General features: G+C 44.4%; 1 protein-coding gene across 2 annotated transcripts in view; it reads left to right on the top strand.

The window, feature by feature from the left end:
- The first annotated feature begins 1932 nt into the window (after positions 1-1932).
- Positions 1933-24488, top strand: part of LOC306972953 (atrial natriuretic peptide receptor 1-like) — a 62902-nt gene continuing 40346 nt past the window's right edge. For both annotated transcript variants that reach the window (XM_079569695.1, XM_079569694.1), the window contains exons 1-2: positions 1933-2142; positions 5206-6001. In XM_079569695.1, the coding sequence (XP_079425821.1) occupies positions 5239-6001 (763 nt within the window). In that variant the 5' untranslated portion in view covers positions 1933-2142; positions 5206-5238. The remainder of the gene's footprint in view (positions 2143-5205; positions 6002-24488) is intronic.

Below are 24488 nucleotides of genomic sequence, written 5' to 3'. Positions count from 1 at the left end.
GAAAGGCCGAAAGGAAAATCTATATTTTGCAGTAAAATGTATTTTTGTCTGTATTAAATACAACTTTGCAGTTTTACTTGCAGAATGTGATACTTTCTAAACAAACCGCATCACCCTGGAGGGAGGGGTTACGGACAACCATTTAAACACTCAAACATGACCCACATCAAGATTTGTCTATTTCTGGCTTATAGCTTTAGTCCTGGTCCAGTCCTGCGTTAGTCCGGGACAGATTGATTGGGACTGTGATGATGATGATGATGATGATGATGATGGATCAGATTTCACCGAGTCGATACGAAAAGCTTTTAGTCTCAGATTGTGTTTCCTCCCCCTGGCCTCCCCCGGGGACTGGACCAGGACGAGATCCATAACAAAACAGGGAAAGGCATGTGAGGCACAAGGATAAACCCGGGCTAAACCAGGACTACGACTGGTCCAAGCGGCTAAACCAGGACTAGGACTAAACCAAGACTCTCTCTCTGCCACTCCATTCTCCCTCCCTCTCCCGCTGTCTCTCTCTCTCTCTCTCTCTCTCTCTCTCTCTCTCTCTCTCCATCCTCTCTCTTCTTTCTCCTCCTCTCTCTCTCTTCAACCGCTCTATATTTTCTCTCTCTCCCCCTGACTTTTCCCTTCTCTTTTCTATCCTCTATCTCTTTAATTCCTTTTTCTTTTCTCTCCCTTCTCTTTCCCCCTCTCTCTCCTTCCCCCTTCTTCGCCATCGTCCTCTTTCATCTCTCTCCCCTCTCTCTTATCTTTCTCCCCTCTCTCTTCTCCTTCCCTACTCTCTTTTCCCCCTCTCCCCACTGCTTCTCCCTCCTTTTCTCCCCTGTCTCCTCTTCCACCCCCTCTTGTCTCTTTCCCTCTCTTCTTCTTCTTCTTCTTCTTCTTCTTCTTCTTCTTCTTCTTCTTCTTCTTCTTCTTCTTCTTCTTCTTCTTCTTCTTCTTCTTCTTCTTCTTCTTCTTCTTCTTCTTCTCTCTCTCTTCCTCCCCTATCTACCCCTCTCTTCTCTCTACCTCCCTCCCCTTCCCCATCCCTCCTTTTTCTCTTCTCCTTCCCCTCTCTATCCTCTCTTCACCTCTCATCCTCCCCTCTCTTCTCTCTCTCTCCCCTCTGTTTATCCCTTTCTCTCTTTTCTTCCCCTTCTATTTCCTCTTCCCCTTTTCTCTTCTCCTTCCCCTCTCCATCCTCTCTTCACCTCTCGTCCTCCCCTCTCTTCACTCTCTTTCCCCTCTGTTTATCCCTTTCTCTCTTTTCCTCCACATCTTTTTCCTCTTCCCGCTTTTCACTTCTCCTTCCCCTCTCTCTTCTCTTTCCTTTCCCTCTCTTCTCTCTCTCCCCTCTGTTTATCCCTTTCCCTCTTCTCCTCCCCTTCTATTTCCTCTTCCCCTTTTCTCTTCTCCTTCCCCTCATATCTTCTCTCACCTCTCGTCCTCCCCTCTCTTCTCTCTCTCTCCCCTCTGTTTATCCCTTAATCTCCTTTCCTCCCCTTCTTTTTCCTCTTCCTCTTTTCTCTTCTCCTTCCCCTCTCTCTTCTCTTCCCCCCCCCTCTCTCTCTCTCTCTCTCTCTCCTCCCCTCTCTCCTTGGCTCCTCCCTCTGTCCTGCTCTCTCTTCATTGACATTTCCTCCTGCAGCGGCGGCTCACTCACCCACGAGCGCTCCATGCCCCTCCACCAGGGACCTAAACCAAGACCTGGACCTCCTCAAGACCCTCTTCTTCTTCTCTAGATAAACCCCTTTCCCAGGCTCATTCTTCAAAACTGTGAGGACGACAACTTTCAACCAAAAAATCCCTTTGGAATAAACTTTATTTGCAGCAACATTCAGCTCTGGAGGAACACTGGAGACTTGGAAGAACTGAAGGCCAATTTTCGCTCCAAAATGAGACTCTGGAATCCTTGATAACTCCAGTGCATGTTGTGCATTTTTAGGCCCCAAAACATGAGCTGTAACTTGTTCCGAGTCCGGCATTGCTGCGTAGAAAGTGGAAACCGTGACCTCAGAGCTGGACTGGACCGGGGTTCAGCATAATCTCAGCAAAATCATATTATAAATGTGCTTTGAAATTAAAATCATCCTCCAAACCTGGGTTCCAGACGACTGCGAGGACCAGAGGATGGAGCGACCTGAGGGACACCAGGTAACCGCAAAAACATGTACACTGGGGTCCTCGGATCCTGAAAAGAGATTCCCATTTCCAGGTTTTTGACCAGATTTCTCCATTAACATATGAAACAAATGAAGCCTAATCTTTATTGATAAGGTTTGTCAGGGGTTTCAACCCACAAACCAGCTCTGACCATTATTCAGATTCAGACAAAAAACACTTATTTCTGTATAAACATATTCTTGCATTACATCGAAGGGCTGCAACCAATTAACCACTATTGTTCTTTCAGACGCTTGTGATACAATTCAGAGATTTCTATTATTATGTTTAAACCAAAACATGAAAATATCCACATGGCTTTTTCAGAGGCGCGAGTTTATTTGACAAAAGGCATGAGCAAATGTCAAGTTTCCACCATGTTGACAGATCAGGACACTCCACTCTTACGGTGTAGAGCAAGGGTAGGCAACCTAAGGCCCGGGGGCCAAATCCAGCCCTCCAGCATAGAACCTCTGGCCCCCAAGATGATTTTGAGAAATATTATTATGCAAATAAAAGATCGAATACCTGTCAAAGTAGTCTAAAATGCGAGAAATAGTGTCAGTATTTTAAAAATGTCCTGTCAGAACATCCCGCTTGTTAAACAGTGATTCTCTACTGGGGGGTCGGGACCCAAAAGTCATTGTCAATTTTATTTTTAAAGCACATTTAAAAACAACCATTGTCGACCAAGTGCTGTGCAAGAACAGTAACAAAATGTACAAGAAACACAATAAAACTTAAACACAAGCAATATATTTTAGTTTTTAGTTTAGTTTAGTTTATTTGAGCAATTTCAAGTTCCAAGTTGTTACAAAAGAAAAGAAACACAATAATGCCCAAAAGGGAGTAGGCTGAAGCAAACAATGCTTATTTATGCCTACCCCTTTCAACGTATTTACAAACTTTACAGTAATATAATAATATATATATAAAGGCACAAACTGTGTCTGGTCTACATGGAACCAAAGGCCAAAGCAAAAAGATGAGTTTTAATTTGGTTTTAAACTCCTCTACAGACTGAGCCGAGCGCACATGTAGAGGAAGGCTGTTCCAAAGTTTAGGGGCCGCCACGGAGAAGGCTCGGTCACCTCTGGACACACGCTTGGATTTAGGAACAGACAAAAGGAGCTGGTCAGCAGACCTCAGAGCTCTGGAAGGACAGTCGAGCTGCAGCAGTTCTGACAAATACTTAGGTGCCAGTGAATTTAGGCATTTAAAAACAATCAGCAGAATTTTAAACTTGATTCGAAAGGGGACTGGTAGCCAATGTAAAAGTGGGTCACGGAACCATTTTCAGTGGGTCGCGAGACTATAGGGAACTTTTATTAAATATTTTCCATCTGAAACTGCATGGAAATCAATGTTATTGGGTTGTTTTGATCATAATATCAGTCTTAAAGGGAAATCTACTGCTTGTTCAACAAAAACTTGTCTGGAAAATACAATATTTTTTGCAATCTGTGACAAATTACAGCTTTATTTGGGTCATGGTGGGTCCTAAAGCCGTGCCACTTGGGAACCACTGATGTAAAACATTGGCATTTGCAGTAAATAGTTCTTTACTTTAGGCGACAATGTTGAGGTTCGGCCCTTGGGTGTTTTGGCGATGATGAAAATCGGCCTCCATGACGCAAACTTGCCTACACCTGGTGTATGGAATGGAAATGTGGACTCAAATCTGATCAAAAGTAGAGCATAAGTCTGTCTTTAAAGCCACACCGTGTAAGATTTCACCCAATAAGCAAAAAAAGCATTTATTATATGACAGATATTTTCACCATTGAAAAATACCCCATTCAGTCATGTGCTTTTGCTCTGAGCGGCTCAACTCTGCTAAGGCATAACTTAACCGGGAGTGGGGACGTCTCCAGCTCGTCTCCATGGAGATGTTGATTGAAGTCAGTAGAATTGAGCGTTAAACAGGTTCGGCCTCATCCAGATCCATTCTTTGATTATCCACCGCAAAAACACCATTTTCTGTGTTGAGCTGGACATTGAGAGCATGTTTTGTGTTGATGGCAACAGTATAGTCCAAAATGTTACACAGTGTGCCTTTAAAGGGCGACTGAAGAGTTGCATTGGTGTTGACTAAAGCTGTTTAACGTCTGTTCCCCCACTATAACCTAGTTCTCGACTGGAGAGCTTGGCCAGTGTCTCATTTGAAAGCTACGACCTGCAAAACTGACTGTAAGTTTTTTGTTGCGCTTTTATCAAATTTCAGTTTCAGTTTTTTTTTTCAAGAAGCTTTTAGATCTGTGTAATGCCGAAGTGGAGAAAAAGTGCTCGGTTCAGGTGGAGGTTAAGACGTTAGCTAAAGGCGTACTTTTTTAAAACTAAAGTAGAATTAGCAGGTCCTGGTTCTTGGCTTTACAATGACATACAGCATGCCCATATTCACCTAGATTTAGGTGGTGAAAGTTATAGCCATAACTAGTATCGGCTCAGTATCTTATATTTGTAGCCGATACCTGATATTGTTTTTTTCCCAGTGTTGACTCCGGTATCTGATACCAGTATCGGATCGGTGCATCCCTAGCAGGGCCATGGGAAGACATTTTGGCTTGGGGGTGCTGAGAGATAATATTGTCCCCAAATACGCTATTCTTATGTATTTAATATTGCTTGTAATGCGTAAATGATCCACCAGGGGGTGCTGTAGCGCCCTCAGCACCCTGGCTTCCCACGGCCATGATCCCTAGTCATTCTTACAAACCATTTTCAAATATGCAAAAATGTACTGCAAACATCTAAATTTGACATTTCAAAAAGATAATTGTCCGGAACAGACACAAAAGGGCAGAAAAAAAAACACTTTTCTCCCAGTTTCTCCCATTTCCCCCCAATTTATAACCTATTTTTCCCCTCATTTATTAACCATGTTATTCCCCATGTTTTTCCTCAATTCCCACACTTTTCTTGACATTTAAGACAAACTCGATATTGTAAATTCTTGTAAAGCTGGTTATAATATGTCCAAATATGTTTCACTCTCAGTGCAGTCGACCTGGCTGCAGCTGTTTTCCTCTGACTCCACTGTCTCTCTCTGTGCAGACTCTTCAATAATTCACCGTCACCGCGGCGACCATGGCTCTCGCTCGCCCCTCCTCGTGCCTCCCTCTGCTGCTGCTGCTCTGCCTCGTGACCCCCGTGAACTGTCGCAAACTCCGGCACCTGACCCGCAAACTGCAGAATCACCACGACAACAACAGCCACGGCGACCCGCACAAGCCCAACATCACGCTCGGCGTCATCCTGCCCCACAACAACACCAAGTATCCGTGGGCGTGGCCTCGGATCGGCCCCGCCTTCGAGCGCGCCGTCCGCACCATCAACGCGGACCCTTCGCTCCTCCCGAACCACCACCTCACGTACGAGTTCAAGACCAGCCAGGACCGGCACGGCATCTGCTCCGAGGCCATGGCGCAGCTCATGGCGGTCGACCTGAAGTTCCCCCTCGACCCCTGGGCCTTCATCGGACCCGGCTGCTCCTACGCCGCCTCCCCGGTCGGGCTGTTCACCACTCACTGGGACGTCCCCATGGTGACCGCGGGCGCCCCAGCCGCGGGGTTTCACGGCGAGGTGTACCCCTCCATCACCAACACGGGCCCCACGCACAAGAAGCTGGGCCGCTTCGTGCTGTGGCTGTGCGACTACTTCAAGTGGGAGACCGTGATGCTGGTGTTCAGCGATGAAAAAGAGGGCGACCGGCCATATTACTTCGCCATCGAGGGGCTGTACATGGAGCTGCAGAAATTCAACTTGACGTCGGGAGATCTGGTGTTCGAGGAGAACAAGACGCCCATCAACTACTCCGACCTGCTCAGCAACATCCAGAACGAGGGCCGAGGTGAGTGCCGGAAAGACCAGGTTTACAGGGGTATTTTGAGAACAGGGTGAGTGAAACTTTGTAACACTTTGAGGCTTTCCCAGCAAAAAAATAAAGTCTCTGAGCTGTTTCATTCAGTTTGAACACTGACCTCTTGTGGACAAACTTTATTATCGCGACTTCTCATAAACACGACTGAAGCACCAACACAATCATGTGGAAGAGAAGTTTCAAACAGACGTGTGGCAGGTTTATTATTACAGCCTGATGTTAATGTTTGATCAAATCAATCATATGCCGATAAATAAGAGTCATTTTCTTTGTAACGTGGGTCTGTGGGTGGAGCTCCAGTGGGCGGGGCCTCAGTCACCTGCGCACTCTGCTGCTAAAGGCAGGACATCAATGCACAATCTTTTTACTTTATTCAGTCAGAGCTCATATTGGCTCTATTTGCTGTAGGGGGCGCTCCTTGCGTTTCCCTCGCCTGATCAGCTCCACGCCTGCTTTATTATCTGTTCAAAAGCAAGACTTTGTAAAGAATAAGAAACTGTATAACATATAAAATGTATTCTGGCTCACACCTCTTTCTCCACATGAACGTGGTGAAATGGGAAATGGGTGAAATACAGCACATTTATTTATCACTACATGGACGGGTAAACCTCCGTTGTTTAGCTCCTCGCCGCTAAAGGCAGCTCAGAGACGCTCTGAGCCGATGACCCGCTTTAAGACACGATACACAACTCACAGAATGAAGCGGTTTTTGAGACAGTCACGTGACCAGGTGTTACTGAAAGAGGCTCTGACGCAGTGTTTCTGCTTCAGGGAGAGCGATACAAGCTCCGCAGCATCAGGTTCACTAAGAAAAGGATGATGCTGAAACAAGTCGTTCAGTTTGTGTATTTCCATAAAGTCACTCACTTTTGTGACAGGCTTTTGATGGAATTGACCTTTCACATCCTCCTTACCAACTGTTTGGTGAAGAAGAGGAGTTGAACACGTGTCATAACGGGGAAGACGGGCAAAGAAGTGACTCTTTTTGGTGCAACACCAGCGTGATATCTTCCATATCGATGCTTTGGTTGCAATGTGCAGTGGAGGAATGTTCAAAACAAGCAACTAAGGGGACACTACAGCTGTCATTGGTACGACCTTAAAGGGGCTAGATGCAAGTTTGCTATTTTATACTCACTACTGCCACCTCAGGTCATACGTGTAACTGCACCTTCTATATTAAGCTCGTGCATGACGACACTTTGGACCCGAAGTAACACCTTACAGTGCAGGATTTTAGAGGCAGTTGTGGTGAACAGGTCTGAGCTCATTCTACACATTAGGAAAATACTTAATTTTAACATTTTAAACTCTGTATAGTCCCTTTAAACACAACCAGCACAGTTCTGTGCAGTTGGTTGGGCTCAGCTCTCTTGTTATGTTAGTCTAGCATTAATAAAATATGAGCGTTATTGTAAAAGGAATAGTTCACAGTTTTTCCATACTGAGATAAGTTCTTACCTGAGTTTAGACGAGTTGATACGTACCTGTCTGGTCTTTGTCCCCATGGAAACTTCACACCTGTTTGGTGCTATAGGGATATACTGGGAGAGGCCAATACTCAAAGCATCTTTGCTCTTTTTGCGTGACTGAGGGCACACAGTTCTTGCATACGGTGCTATGTTCTTACCTGAGCTTAGACGAGCTGATACGTACCTGTCTAGTCTTTGTCCAGGCAGGTGCGCACCAAGTTACGGCTTCCTCATTCTTATGAGTTGAAGCCACTCAGGCTTAAGCCCTTGCAGGAGGGTCCAAATCCATGTAAATGTGCCAGATAGTCCAGTGACGGAAAGAGCTTTTATGAGGTGACGTCCAGCAGCTACAGCGACAAGCTGGACGGGAAACCAGTCTTACCTGTGCTCTAAAGTGAGCAGGCGATGTTTTTCAGCTTGTTTTTTGTTTCTGAAACAGGAGAGATAGGTCCTGCTCTTTTTGTTTATACAGGAGGAAATCTCTCTGGTTGCAACAGTTGTTCTGAAACAATGACGGGTTTGAGGCAAGGTTTTGCAGAAGGTCAATTATCACTTTGGATGAAGCGAGTTCCTCTGACGCTTTCATGAGCAACATGAACACCTGACTTGGCTGAAGGAGGAGCACGGGACATTTTCATGATCTGAGGGGGTTTAAAATAAAGTCTGGTTTATGCTCTGCTTGAAATCCAGCCCGGGGTGATTGATTCGGACACTTCTCAGAAAGGTGTTATCCAAAGGTCATATATTTGGAGTAGGGCAGGAGGCAGAGGCAGTGGCACTTTGTGATTGCTAATGTTTATGGCCGGCGTTTATGAAGCAGATACACGCTTACGTTTACAGCACCTCTATATTTCTCACCTTGTCATTGTTATCAAGTCGCGTAGTAACTATCTACTAACACTCGCCGCTGGGGAAGTTCATCCTGTACCGCAATAAAACGTGTTGCAATTCAAAATCTGGATACTAATCTTGGATGGGCGGTTAGGGCCAGGTCTCAGCAGCCAAACCACAGGAATAAATATAAAAATAAAAAGTAGAAGCGACATTTGATCCTAATGTAGGCGGACAGTTAGCAAGTAGGCTAGTCCGGGATACCGCTAGCCCACTCAATGTATTTTTTTCTTATAGCCGTTAGCATTAGCCATCAATCAGCGCAAATTAGGAACGATCCAGATGTTTTCAGCTGCCATCGACCTTATTTAGGTGATGTCAAAGCCTCGTTAGAAATAATGAATGAATATACAGACCTTTTGAGATTTTACTTTAGATAGACATTAGCGTAAAAACGTGCCCTCTGAGCTAAATGCTAGTCAAGTTTTTGCTTTTTGGGGTGTCAGCCAATGGCCACCAATCTTTATCTTATAATATGTTGATGATGAAGAAACCACACATTTGTTAGTATAGCGCCTGGCTTCCCTATTCATTTGTATAGGGATGGAACGATCAATTTAAATCGGGTCTGGGATTCGATGGCTAACAAAATGTGTGCGTTTGTAGGAACAGGCTCAGAGCTAAAGGCATTACTGTGATTTATTTGTACAGATGCAGACGGCATCTCAGGAATCGCCCATATATGGTCATCTTTGAAAACAGTTAAGGGGGAAAACAATTTGGAGAAACATGTAAACTTTGTCTAATTCTTCAAAAACTACTTTAACAAATGCTCATATGTAATTAAAATGAATCGCTACCCTTGGCCAGGATTGAGACGCTGCTCTTCACGGGCTGCCACAGCGAACCCACAATGATCGATCCTTTGTTTTCATGTTCCTCGTTGACTTCTTCTCCTGCTTTTTTTTCCCGGTCGGTGAAGCTAAATGTGTCCTGCCCCGAGTGGTTTGTGGATCTACTTTTCCCCGTGTCGTTGCAACCACTCCATTTAAAGAGCTGAGCTGAGTGGCACTGGCTCTGCTCAGGCCCCAGGTAAACACAAGGGATTAAGAGCTCTCACTCAGGAGAGAGGGGGAGGGAGTGGGAGGGAGATTTTAGATTCAGTCCAATACTGATGCCAATGCGTTTTTCGTTTCTGCATTACAGTGGACCTGCTTTTGGGCACCTGGGCTTTGATATTTCACTGCTCTTTTAGGCCCGGTCCACACTAAGTCAAGCTGAGGACCAAACGCAAAGATATTTGATCAGTCCAGTGTATCGTCCATACGAGTCCGGTGTTTTGGGGGTCTGTAAACGAACAGTTTCTGAACTAGGTCCCAGAAGAAAGATCTCAAAAACGCCGTTTACGTGGCTCCGTTGTTAAAACTTTTACTAAAACGATCCATAATCCATAATCCGTAACTTACTGACCGTATAATGAGTTTTCCTCATGGATCTATGATGGTTTGACTCCGCCCCTCTTTGCTCCACTGCAGTCCACAGGCCACAGGTGACAAGTAAAAAAACACGAGTCAATCTGTGCACTTTCACAGACCTGAGTCGACCCATGTGGACGCACACATTTACTAAACTGGCTTCATGCTTGCAAAGAATGTTTCTGAAAATATAAGTGTCTTTGTGTGGATACAGCCTTAGGGATCTCTTTTATTGCTTGGCGTGCCCTCTGCAGCAACGGAAACTATTAAAAACGAGGCTGCATTATGTTATAATGTGGTGAGTTAAATCCAGGTCCATGTTTTTTCCAAAGTAATACACAGGAATAATATAGTCCAACTCCCATTGTTATTCAGGAAGTCATTGAAATGTAGGAGCCAGCTCTGGATACTCGTGTATTTTCACCTCAGCGCAGGACAAGTTAACAGTTTGGTTTCATGTCTAAACAAGAAGGAGCTTCTCGACTGCAATTAGTGCAAAACTCTGACCCGCACTAACAGGAGGACCCACATATCTCCTATTTTAAAACAACTTCATTGGCTGCCAGTGTCCTATAGGATTACTTTTAAAATTCTGGTTCTATCTTTCAGAGCTGTGCATGGTCAAGCTCCCTCTTATCCAGCCTTACACCCCTGCTCGGGCTCTGAGGTCTGAGGATCAAAATCTGCTAAAGGTTCCACGCACTTGTTTTCGTACTCGAGGTGACCGACTCCTAAGCTCTGGAACGATCTTCCGCCCTCTTTGCGCTCTATTGACTCTGTTGATACTTTCAAAAACAACCTTAAGACACATTTATTAGTTCAAGCTTTTACTTAGCTACTTTTTGGGCTGCTATGGTTTCTGTGTTGTCTTGACCCTTTTGATCGTGTGTCATTTCTGCTTTTTATCTGTGTTGTGAAGCACTCTGTGGCCTTTGTCTGTGAAAGGTACTATATAAATAAAGGTTCATGTCTCTGGAAAACAACTTGCATAAACCATGCAGGTATTCGGCCCATTAACAGAGAAACACACATAGACTGAGGGCAGGTGTTCACGTGTTTGTTAGAGCAGGGCTTCCATGAGGGAAATGACTTGGCATATGTTTTTTTTTTATTGGTTTATTGCTTGTCACCGCTGGATTCCCCCCACATAAACTTTGCCGATTATCAGTTCCTGAAAAGCTGAACTCTCAAAGCCGCAGTCAAACCTTATCCTTATCGCTCTCCTTTGATCCTTGCACTTTAAACCTCCTCGGGTTGGGTTCCTCTGCAGAGCGCCCCCTGCAGTGTGCAGCAGAGCAGTAACAGTACGACGTCGCAGAGATCCATCTATTTTTGACATTTCTCTGCTCAGGATCAACGAGTGGGGGAGTCGTAGGAAGTCATTAATGTTCATGACCTGCTGATGATAATTGCTGTTTAGTTGGAATATTAATTGGATGGAGCACGTGCAGAGTCATGGCTTCAGACTCGGGCTGCGCGGATTTGTAGAAAAAAAAGCTATTGAAATAATCTATAGGGCACATTTTTTCCCCCCACAAAGGATGATCTTTTGTCTCCGACGGTCAAAATGCTACATTATGCCTCCGCAGCCGAGGTAATTGCAGAGCACGCCATTGTCACATTGCTTTTGACTCCACGGCAACAAGCTTGTTACCATAATGATTCAAATAATGACTGTATTGACCCTGGGAAAGTGTCGCTGGTGTGGTCCAAAGGTTCAGTACTTACTTTAATTTACCCCCAATCAAAATGTAATCTTTTTTTCTTAATCAAATCTCAGTGGCTTTAGGAAATGTAGTGTCCTCAGGCGAGAGCTGATGTGTTTCTAAATGCAGACTAGACTTCCCCAAGCTTTACCTCCTACAGACCGTACCAGACTGGACTATTCATCAGTGCCGGTGGGTGGGGGCGCACACGCTGGTGTTTTGATCACGATTATATGGTGTGGAGTCTTTAATAATGGCGCTAGAGCAGGACCATCGGTATATTCAGGACATGGACAGTGTTTATCTCACAGTGGGACACAGTTTGTACGGTGAGAGCTTAATAATAGGCCTTTTCTACTGGCAGATTCAGCACGTGATGTTAATGAAACGAAGAGAGCGAAGAAGAAGCCGTCGTAGCGGTTTGTTGCTAACCACGCCTCAGCCGACCCTTTTTATTTCTCTAAAGGGGAAACGTTAACGCCTTTGTAACTTGGACTGATTAAGGTCCTACCTCAATAGGCCTGGAGAATATGATGTATGGCGTTTGAGATCTCCTTGATGTCCAACAGGTCTCAAACATTGCAGGGACATTACAGAAACGTCTCACAGGTTGAAGACAACAGATAACTGCTTGATACAGCGTAGATCTCGCAGAGACCTCGAGACCATGCGGAGACCATGGACTCAGACCTGAACTTAAACAGCCACATCAAAGCAATAACATCAGCAGCTTTTTACCATCTGAAAAACATGCTAAGATCAGAGGAATAGTGTCAAAACCAGACTTAGAGAGACTTATCCATGCATTTGACAAGAACCAGGAAATACAACCATATTAGTCCAGTGCTCCGGTCTCTGCACCGGCTTCCTGTCACTCAGAGAATAGAATTTTAAACAGCTCTGCTTGTTACAAGTCTTTTCATGGTTTAGCACCAAAGTACATCTGTGACATGTTACAGCCGTATGAACCATCTTGGGCCCTGAGAACTTCAGGGAGGGGTCTCCTGGTGGTTCCCAGAGTCAGGACTAAACATGGTGAGGCTGCGTTTCAGTTTCATGCAGCTAAAATCTGGAACAGTCTTCATGAGGATGTGAGACAGGCCTCAACTCTGACAATGTTCAAATCCGGGCTGAAAACACTTCTTTTAGCCCGTGACTATGACTGAAAGTATTTTATCTGTACTCCTGCCTTTTACTGTAATTGATAAATTTTATGTTGATGTTTTTATTGATTCTACTTGTTTTTCTTGTATTTATGCAGCTGTGAAGCACTTTGAATTGCCTTGTGTATGAATTGTGCTCTACAAATAAACTTGCCTTGTCTTGCATTCATGCAGTCTCCACTGAAATATAGCCTGTTTGTTTTCACCGAGAATACCTAGAGACATCTCTGTGACCAGCGGCGACTCAAGTCTCCAGGCCGATGATATACGTTAGCGCTTGTGCCTCACAGCTCAAAGGTCCCGGGTTCGACTCTCACCTGGACGGGCCTTTCTGTGTGGAGTTTGCATGTTCTCCTCCTGTGAGTCTTGTGTTAGTTTAGCAGGTCATATCTATAGATGTTTCTGCTCCTGGCCGTGTTTGAGCTGCATGTTGCTTTTAAAAATAGCTTATTGTACTGTTTGTCAGATCGTTCCGGCCCGGGTCGGAGGCTGAGGAGCTTGAGGAGGAGGTTGGCTCCAGTTTTGTGTTTTCAGCTGTGAATACTTGGGGCTGTTCAGTTTGTTGTGTCTGAACTCTTTCCCAATAATTAGACTAACAGTGTTTTCGTAGTTGCACAATGCTACGTTAGAGCAGCCGCACCGTCGCACAAAACATTTCCTGTTGTCTTTAGATCACTAACTTTAGAGTAACGCATTCGAGACTCCGGCTGCGTTAATGATAATGAACAACTTTGTGCTGTTTTCTGACGCACAAAGCTTCATTTAATAACACACAACAGTATCGTAATGTATGCAACAAGTCATGTTCCAGCATTGGAGGTGCAGAGAGATGTGTTTTCCTGCTGTTAATACGGTCACTATTTGTGTCAGTATTGATGTTTCCACTAAAGTGAGTGCTGGTGTCGAGGCGGTGTAGCCAGTGTCGGCAGCTGCTGAATGTAATGAAGTAACTTCTATCCAGTCTAACTTAGTTACTTTTAAAATGAGTTGGCAGTGTTGGGCAAGTTACTTTAAAACTGTAATCGATTCTGCATTAGTAGTTGCAGGTATAAAAATGTAATATGTTTCTATTACACATTACTGTTTCAAAAATGTAGCTGAGTTATGCTACTTTGAGTTACTTTTGAGTTACTTTTGGCAAAATGTAAACCGAAAATAGTAATAATGCCACAGAGTAAAGCTGCAGTCAGAGATTTCCTTTTCTTTCCCTCATTCTCTCTGTTTAGTTTTGACGTCAGCCACACACGACTGCAGATCTTACACCAGTGTCTGTTATTTGTGGGGAGTTTCAGTCATACATTTAAATGCACTAGTAACTCAAGTTACTTGAATAGTAATGACTAATATATTCTGGTATTTTGAGTAAGTTATATTCCTTAGTACTGACAAAAGTAATATATTTTTGTAACTCGTTACTTTTGTATTATGTTTCCCCCAAACACTGTTAGTTGGTATGAATTGGTATCGAGTTTTAACTTCTTAACCCCCACCTTAACCAAGCGCATTTTCTCCAGTTAGGCTTTACCCAAATCTAAAAGCTTCTGAACTGGAGCTTAATTACGACCAATCAGCCAGTGTAGAGCCTCATTTGAAAGCTAAGGTGCACAAAACTGATGGTAACTTATTTATCTCCACGTTTTTGTCACATTTTTGAAGCTTTGTTGTTGTTTCTTGTTTTTGACGTGTTTTCATCACTTTTTCATCACCTTCTTGTCACGTTTGGTTTTGTCGTGTTTTCATCCTTGTTTTTGTTGCTTTTCTTGGACTTCAGGCTCTTTAACGCTCTCACTGTATGTTTTTATTTACCAAGTGATTCTTGGAAGGCTGCCCACTTTTTTATCTACTTTGTTTCTTTTAAACATGAAGCAGAGTCAGCGCTGTCTTGGCTTGGAAAACACAACTTTTAACTCTTTTTAGCCATTAATATAAACTTATTTATCACATACAAATAAAGTCAAGTTTAAATCAGGTCCATATGGATGTTTATTCACAGCAGATTTTTCAGTACAAGCGAAAAAACGGCAGTCGCATCTAGCATTAGCACAAGCATGAAGCATCAAGTTAGCATTTCCCGTTATGTATGTACTTATGGGCTACTTTGCTCCTCTCCATGTCTTTGTATCCTTATTTAGTAGAAAACTATACTCATAATTCAGCGTTTCCCCAAACTTCCCTCTCTCCTTTTTCCAGCCTTTCCCAGAAATATCCATCTTCATACAGTTATTTGTTAACTTTGCAAAGTAGTTCTGAATCATTTCTGTTGTGATCAAACTTCTAATGACAGAGTTTCTTGTGGTTTCTGGGCCCAGTGCAGCTGGATTTCTTCTTCCCTCTCTTTCCAGCCCCATAACGTGTCCGCTCAATTACCCGCAGCTCCATGAAATTAAAATGAGCCGTCCCGGAGAGGAACAGTCCTTTTTGAGGAGTAAAGTCGGAGGTAGAGCCGCCCACACTCGGCGTTCTCCTCCAAACCCGTATGCAGATGATCGGCCTCCGCACGAAGCTCTGCTGATCAAACTAGAAAACGGATTGAAAACGACCGTCCTGAGGAACGTGGACTTTTATGGAAGTGAGGTCTCTGAGTGTTCGTGCAGGCTCTCGCTCGTTCAGGCTTTTTCCATCAAAACAAAGGAGTCGAACATAATGATAACTCTGAGTATTCTACAGCTGTGGTTCTCTCTCATGTTGGAGGAGTTTGTGTTTAGTTTCAGCTGTATTATTATTATTTCCTTATTTCGTCAGGCAGAACGTAATCTTAAAACATTATTGTGGGGGCCTCAGGTTTGGTATTCTACGTTTCATAATTTTGAAATTGGAGGAGGTGAGGGACATGAGGGTATTAGCCAAACACCTCCCACCCACTTCACAGGACTGTGCAGGAGCTGAGCAGCTCCTTCAGTGGCAGACTGAGGCCCTGTCCCAATTCAAACCCTAGCCCTAGACTTGAGCCCTTTCCCTCGATGTGTGTTCCCGCGGGTAGGTAGGGTGTCCCAATACTTTAGGGGGCAAGAGGAAGTGTCTATCTCCCTTTGAAAAGGCCCCTCTGCAGAAAGTCAGCTCGGGAGCAGACTTGCTGCCAAGGGAGTATAAAGATGGCAGCTACCGGTGGAAGCGACAATTAGAAATATACGCAGGTAAGCCTGTGGAAATTCAGAAATGTGCTGGAATGTGTTAGTTAGATGTATGTGCAATGGACTTTACAGTTATAGTTTTAAAGGTTCTCAATCTACTGACTGATTCAAGCTTTCAGAAAACAAAATGGTCTCAAACTGAGCCCTTTCTCCTGTGGTGATGGAGGACTGAAGTGTTGCTTGTTTACGTTCTGCTTATGTGACGATTATTGATTGACCTGAAACAGTTGTGCATCACGTTTGACTATAGACTTTTTAGACACAATGGTAGTTGGCAGTAATATTAAACAAAACGACATACCTGAAACATACGCCAAACTTGTCAGCTGTTTCGTATGTTTCTTCTCCGCAGGTCCTTCATCCCCACCTCTGTCAGACTGTCCTGTTCCTTGACTGCACATTTCCTGACCATTTGCTTCCCCTGAGTGTTTCTTAAGAGCCGTTGTAACCAGAGAATTTCTCCATTGTGAGATTCATGTGTTCATTTGTGTTTCAACAATGACGCGACTGTATCCAGGAGGTCCAGAACGAAGCGCTGACACTGTAGAAGAAGAAACAATCATGAATGAAACTAAAGCTGTAGGTGGGCAGCCTTTCCACTACGGATACTTTTTGAAACGTTGGTTGAATGTAAGGGACCACAGAACATGCCCACGTCACTGCAGCTCAATTTAATACAAAGTGATATCGGAGGAACATGAAGTCCTGTTTCTCCGGTCACTGAGGTGGATCGGAGTGTGACCCGCCCACAGCGGTTTCCCACGGCGACGCACTCCCCTCTCAGCACTCATTAACAGAGGTCAGACCTGCGCCAAAACCGAACGCACTTCCTGTTTCCTACGGCCCGACAGCCCTGGCCCGGCCCGATAAGGAAGTGTCGCTCCGCTGTGAGGAGAGTGAGCGCTGTGTGGACCCTGGTGTGGTGATGCAAGCACCGTTTTACAGCCACGGATTACGCTTCAAATAAACATAAAAGTTCTGTTTTTGTTCTAAACATATTGAACACAGACAAACAATCTGTGAATGCAGTAAAGACTAAACAGTAAAGTCATTTCCTTTAACTGTGTTAGAAGCGCGAGTCGCTCTTTTTTGCCGTGTTAAAGTACCTCTAGTGAAAAAGGTTGGAGACCCTGGTTTAGGATAAAACAGAGCTGGGCAGATCAATATATCAAACTGCTACAGTTCAAGTATTGATATTGGGTAAAAAGAAAAAGAAGTCGCTGCAGCAATTTTAAACACAAAAGGACAATTTCATTGTTTTATACCAAAATACTCTGGAGCAGCAGAGTAAGCAGATTATTACACTGACACATATGTGTTTGTCTTTAAAATATCCATTTTAAACTTTGTTTATGACATTGATAAATTAACAAGGGAGAAATACAATCATTTTAATTTATATATTAACATATAAAATATCCAGTTCTATGTATGTTCATTAAAATACAACGAATATACATTTCCACTTTGGAATCGTGAAAAGGGCCCATGAAATGCTTAGGACATGTCAGCGGTTTGCATTCGTGCTTCACAGTGAGAAGGTCCCGGGTTCGATTCCCACCCGCACGGGGCCTTTCTATGTGGAGCCCGTGTCTGCCCATCGAGGATGGGTCGAATGCAGCGAACGGATTTCCCTACGGGCATTAATAAATGATAACTTAATTCAACTTCAATCTCACAGAATACTGAGATAAACAGTCTCTGCAGAATCAGCAGAAGCTTTAAGCAGGAGTCTCCCACAGGTGGCCTGCGGGCCACGTCCGGCCCGCGAGATGATTCAAGCCGGCCCCTGACTTGTAGACCCTAAATTTCCGAGTATGTAAAAAAAAGGAGTAAGTCTCCAGCCACTAGGGGGCAGCTTAAATAAAGAAATAAAGAAAATAAACATCTCCTCCATGTCCAAATCCATGTCCAGATTTCACGGCAGAATAACTCCATGGGCCTCTCCTGGCGATGCTCGGGTCGCTGTAGCCGCCGGCTCACTGCTCCGTGAGCTAATCCTCCTTCCTGTCCATCTGCGCGGTTTAAACATTAATGTCGGGAATTCCCGGGGTGCGCGGGACCCTGAACGCGTCGCATGCTGGAGCCTCCTGGTGCGGAACTGAACACATAGACCTCGCGTTTATTGCAGATTAATATTTGAAGAAGCGTCCGCTGCGCTCGGCGGGAGGAACAGGGGAGCGGAGAAAGCGGGCGAGGAAAACAGGACGAGGATGCGACAATAGCGGATGATTTTATTATGACGGCCGAGAGATGAGCGAGGCCATTAAATACTTTATAGATCATGTTCATGTGCGCAATTGGCACCCCACAACAACACACTCCTCCCCCACACTGTTTTCTCAGTTACGGGACATGACATTCTCTTCACATCCTCTGTGACCGACCTGGGGGAAGAACAGTCTTTATTATGTCGACGATGAGACCACGAGTTTCTCTACATCAGTGGTCGTCAGTGGTCAGTGGAGGCGGAGCCAAACCCGTCATCAGGAGGAACCAAAAATCTGACTATACGGTAGACTGGAGCCACACACCTTGGCTTGAATTAGGGCTTTCTTCCTTCATTATTTTGCATTAAATAGTTATTAACCGAGAAAGACAGGAAAATGGACTGTGACTATGTGTGGCGTTCACATCCATCCATTTCCGTTTAATCCAAGGCCGGGTCGCGGTGGCATCAGTCTGAGCAGAGATGCCCAGACTTCAGGGTCTATCTCACCAGAGGAGGGTTGTAGAGACGTCTCAGACCGATTGTGTGCAAACAAAGGGCCCATCTCTCTGGCTTGGAGACAAGGGGGGAGGACATGAGGAGGTGGACAGTTTCAAGTACCTGGGTGTTCACCTCAACAATGAACTGGACTGGTCCCACAACACCAAGAAGGGCCAAAGTCACCTCCACCGTCTGAGGGGACTGAGGTCCTGAGAGAACAAGAACAGACTGAACAAGCTGGTCAGGAGGGCCAGCTCTGGACTCTGTGGAGGAGGTGAGGGGGACAGGAGGGTGTTAGCCAAGCTCACCTCCATCATGGACAACACCTCCCACCCACTGCACAGGACTGCAGAGGAGCTGAGCAGCTCTTTCAGTGGCAGACTGAGACACCCTCAGGTCCTTCATCGTCACTGCTGTCAGACTGAACAACAAGACTGTAAAGTAACATGTGCAATAATCCCTGTATTTACATCACTTGTTTGTGTCACTTTATCAACCACTTGCACTAGGATGTAAACCTGCACGGCTAACACTGACTATAACATTTACTACATACTTATTATTTACTGTTTGTACTTTTTGTCCCCACAAAGTCCCCACCATTATTTACTTTGTATTTCTTTTTTTTCTCACATTTCCTATTCCTGTGAGACGTTTCTGTGACGTCCCTGCAAAGTCCTGCTGGAGACTTGAACAAGTTGAAATCAAACCAGTTAGTGTCACTGAGGCTACCTGGAGACTCGCCTGATCTCCAGGGCACCTCTCAGAGACATCTCTGTGACCAGCGGCAACTCGAGTCTCCAACTAGTCTCCAGGCCGGTGAGATAGACCCTTTCCCTGTCCAGTGTCCACGCACACGTCCTTCCCGGGGCATGACCAGGCCTCCAGTGTCCCTGGAGGTCACACATTTTCTGCAAAATCCTCTTTAATGAGCTGAAAAATGCAGTAAAATATGTGCTCAACAAACACTAATGATGAAATGAATAGAGACACAAAAACAAATCTCCGCATTTTCGACTTGTGTGACAACCAGCCCCTGACCAACTGACCACCACAGTTTGAGCTGCTGCTAAAGCTCTGATCTATAGCTTCTTCTTCGGCAATAGATTTTTCAGAATCTACTACAGTGAATGAACACATATTACATCAGGAAAGTAATATCAAGTCACAGCATCCTCTAGTGTAGCTATTAGAAGCAATGTGACAACCAACCCGTGTGACAACCAACCCGTGTGACAAACTGCCCCGGTCTCCCCCATCCTTGTTAATGTTTCTGAACTTGTTTGAAATGAGCCCAAAGACCTGAATCTTGAGTCTAACGGCGAATGAATTCCTTTTCCCCAGTCCCAGAGTTGATCATTTTTCTCCAAACGCTGTGTTATCGGAGGTCGATGAGGACAGAGCCGATATTGACGGAGCAGTCCTGAATGCGGCGTTGGCCGACCCCACTGAACTGGACGCAGGTGCTTGAAATGCTAATGACCGGATTATTGCCTCAAATGGAAACATTGATCCTGCGGTTCAAACGAGCAGGAGGACCGGGATCTTTGCTCTTTTGTCCAACGTAATAAGAATATTTTTTCCGCTGCTTTCACTGCCTTCTTTTTTCCTTTTATAGAGTGGAATTCTGGAAACTTTACCACTATTTTATAACATGACTCTTTAAAACCATTGAGCTCTGGTTTATCACACCTGATCACAGGTCACAGCGCTGTGGGGAGCTAGTTTGATCAATGAGTTTGATTAGTAAGGAACAGCAGGGCCTACATGAGCCCCGTAAATGATGAGACTAAGATATTGTTCTTTTGTCTGTTTAGCAAAGGTTCTCCAAGCTACAGTTACATAATTGAAGCAGGATTAAAGTGGAGACTCTCAGCTTTGACTTAATGCTAAATCAGAGAAAGAGTTCAGGAATGTTGCTATGACGGCGCATAAACAAGCTGCGGCTTCTCTCGGTCTTGATCAGCATGTTTTTGTACGCCTTAGTACGGAGCCCTGGAAGTGACATCAGACACCCAAAAAATTCTGGGAGTGAAAAAGAAGAAGAAATCTAAGAATATATTGAAAAAAAAAAGTTAAAACATTATTTTACACACAAATAATCTTGAGGGAACGACATAATAAAATATTTCTTTATATTTCTTCAAATGTTTTTATTTTGTTCTTTATGCCAAGATAATTTTCTTCTTCTTCTTCTTCTTCTTCTTCTTCTTCTTCTTCTTCTTCTTCTTCTTCTTCTTCTTCTTCTTCTTCTTCTTCTTCTTCTTCTTCTTCTTCTTCAAAAAACAAACAAACAATAAAACCAATTTTTTGACACTTCCAGGGCTCCGTATATTTGCCATGATTTTGTGGAGTTCAGTGGATTTTTTTTTTACTGCTAAAACAAAAAGATCTGTTTTAATAGTAAACAATCAGTTGGCATCTCAGCTACAGGCTTTTGAGCAACATTTGAGACCTGCAAATCCAGAGATTTCATCTTCTGAAGCACCGAGGAGGCGCCAGGACCCCCCCCCCCCCCCCCGCACCTGCAGCACAGTGTAGTTGTGTTTTTATATTCACTTATATTCGACTGTCGACTGAAGAACAGTGTCATACACCAGGCCATCGGGAAGCTGAACTCTCTGCCCTCCCTACCCTCACTCCCCACCCCACCCATTCCACAATATCAAGGATGAGAGAAATATGTTGAAATCTTTGAATTATAGCTCCTCAAAATGAACTTCTCTTTTTAGAGGCTCAAAAGTAATGGGACAGAACCATTATGAATCATCACATCTTTAAATTTAAGTAATTGAAGCTTGAAAAACAATCAACTCTCTGAGCGCTGTCTCAGCTTAGTATCTAAAGAAATGATCTGCTAGCAGCAGCCCAACCAGAGGATAATAAGACAGACCTTTCAGTGGCTCAGACGGTGAAATGAGCTGTTGTCCAGAGGAGCCCTTCATTAAGACCCCGCTGTGACCGACTCCTCAGGACTGACCTCCTCACTCAGAACCGGGGCATTTCCATGGTGCGGTTTAATTAGAGACCGAGAAGAGTGGATTGAAATCATTACCATAGCTCCTGCTCGGGGTGATGTCACCACAGTGTGAGAAGGTTAGTGGTGTGTGTCATACACCTGTCAAAAGTTTGGAAACGCATTTAATGTAACGGCTTTTTCTTTGTTTTCAGCACTAGTTACATTGTGTGATTCTCATAAGACGTTAAACGAGGAATGAACAGACGCCATAACTGGAATCGCCCATATATGGTCATGTTTGAACACAGTTAAGGGGGAAAACAGTTTGGAGAAAAATGGAAACTTTCGCTAATTATTCAGAAATGACTTTAAAGGAACAGGCCACAGTTTTTCCATACTGAGATATGCTAACATGATGCTTCAATGCTACGACTGCCGTTTTTCACTTCTACTGAACAATCTGCTGTTAATAAACTGATTTACACTTGACTTTATTTGTATGCTATAAATAAGTTTATGTTTCGCCAGAAAATGGAAAAAAAGAGAGAATGTTTTGGGAAAGGTGAGGCCACACTAGCGAGGCCAGTCGCTACTTCCGGGGTTAGCGTAGCTGCTGCGCTGTTAGCATTTATCTCCGCTAACCCGGATGTTGCAATTTTGGTAAATGTGACTTTTATAGCAGTAGGTGCAGCATTTTTGGCTAATGGGCCTGATAAATAAGTTCAGTAACTCTCTGTTGAGTTTCAGAAATATTGATTGTGGTATTAAAGAGTTTTTTATGTAGTTTCTCGCACATCTGCCGGTCTGTGGACCCGGAAGTAGAGCTGTGGCGTCACCACTTAACAAATGTATTGGGCCCAATATGTCTTATATTTTCTTTATTCTTGGCCTTTTTTAACCACTTAACTGCCACCTTAGGGTTAACAATTATTTACATCCAAATCTCAAAGTGTATTGACTGGAGAGCAAACAGCCTATATGAAAACCAGCCAAGACCTTCTAGTTTCTATTGTGTGAGATCTGTGTGAGTGAAACACAACTTACGTTACATTTGCCGTTCTTAACCCTAATTATACCCGGATTAGAGTTAACTTACTAACTAACTAACCCTAACCCCCCGATCATGGGGAACAGCAGGTAACAAATGAGCTTCAAAAGGTGGTCCTTGAAATGGTTGAACAAGAACTCAAAACCTTTTCTGGTGACGAAATTGTGAAGTTCATCCTGAGAAAATGTCAAACGTGTAAGGCAGTAATCAAAGCTGTTTTGAAGAATCTATCTCACCTCTTTGTTGAAAACATAATTCCATGTGTTCATTCATAAACAATCTCTGTTGACGTGCTCAGGAAAATGACAGCACACACCTAGCTTTACCCTGGATCACTGGACAGTCTTATCGTTGTTCTGATGAGCGGTATTGATCAGAGATTACATTAGACGTGTGTAGCTGCTTTGAAATGCCACAGACCTGTGAAATAATTACCCACCGCCGAGACGGTTGATCGATATGTGCTCACAGCTGGATTAAAGAAGATCCATGTTTCTCTTGTGCACTGGGCTTCTTAGCGATCTCCATCACGCTGTTCAACAGATCAGTGGCTCACAACGGGAGATCCATGGCTCTTTTCGGAGAGAAAACCTCACGCTGCTCCTTTCAACACCAATGTCTACAGTTACAGCTCTATATTAACCAGAAGGGGAGGCAGTATCACGGTGGCACAGAGGCTAGATTCAGGATCACTTCCCATATCACTAAACTATACCTATGTGCAACATGACGTCACATTCATTTAAGAGTTCTGCCCCTTTAAGTACAACCAGTAACTACTTTTTCTGAGTTAGAGCGATGTGTCACTCCTCGCCCTCTCGCACTCGCAGGTTGGAGGTGTCAGTTCTTTTTCCCTGTTGTGTGTTTGTGCTGTAGAAACATGCCCCCGAAGAGCAGCAAAGTGTGAAAGCACAGAACTTCCTCCTCCTGCTCCGGTTATGGCTTGATTTAGTCCAGTCCTCGCCTATGGGAAGGCTCCAGTGCCAGGGACGCAGCTGGTGCCAGTTAAAGGGAAAAGCGTGAGATACAAGTGTTCTGATGAGGCGTGTCGACCTTGTTACAGGACTGTGACGGTCTCTTGACTCACACAGCGACACTTTGCCAACTTGAACTAACTTGGAGGGGAGTTATGAGACTCCCTATTACAGACCACTGATCAAAAAGCACTAAGCCAACCTTTCAGTACCTCAGTGCGATACTTGGTTTTTGATACCGATACCTGATTGATACTTTTTCCGATACCTATACGAACATATTTGTCATCTAGATCCAGAAAACAGGACAGAAATGTGTGGAAGATCTGCAAATTTACTATATTGGGTTCATCTCCAAAAAATCTGTCAAAAAATGCGTGAAAACTGGGGAATAATTGTATAATTTGCCTCTAGCCGGGTCATCCATCCATCCATTTTTCTTCCGCTTTATCCGGGGCCGGGTCGTGGGGGCAGCAGTCTCAGCAGAGATGCCCAGACCTCCCGATCCAGGCACACCTCCTCCAGCCGTTCTGGGGGGACCCAGAGGCGACACCAGGCCAGCTCGGAGACATACTCCCACCACCGTGTCCTGGGTCTTCCACGAGGCCTTGTCCCACTAGGACATGCCTGGAAGATCTATTGATTCCTCGTTAATTCCCTTGAATTCCCATGGGAAATTTCTATTGTTGAAAATATCCGGAATTTGTCAACCCTACAGTCTATCAATTCATATTTTCTGACACACCGGGAAATGTCCTGATGGTTCCAGTTATTGACGTCATTCGACCAGCACTAAATCAGGACAAGGCCAAGCTCTCTCCCCCTCCTCTCAATCTCTGCACTCTTCCCCCTCCTCTCCATCTCTGTCCTCTCCCCCTCTCTCTGATCCAGGTTTAGTCTGGTATCGATTGTTGTGCAGATGTCAGAGGAAGCGTCCTCTCAGATTACGCCGGGCATCAGGACACTGTCTCCTCAGAGGACCGCG

Source organism: Gobius niger (genome assembly GCF_951799975.1).
Source record: "Gobius niger genome assembly, chromosome: 13".
Lineage (NCBI taxonomy): Eukaryota > Metazoa > Chordata > Actinopteri > Gobiiformes > Gobiidae > Gobius > Gobius niger.
Note: the sequence above shows the minus strand (reverse complement) of the source record. Positions and strands in the feature narration are given on the sequence as shown.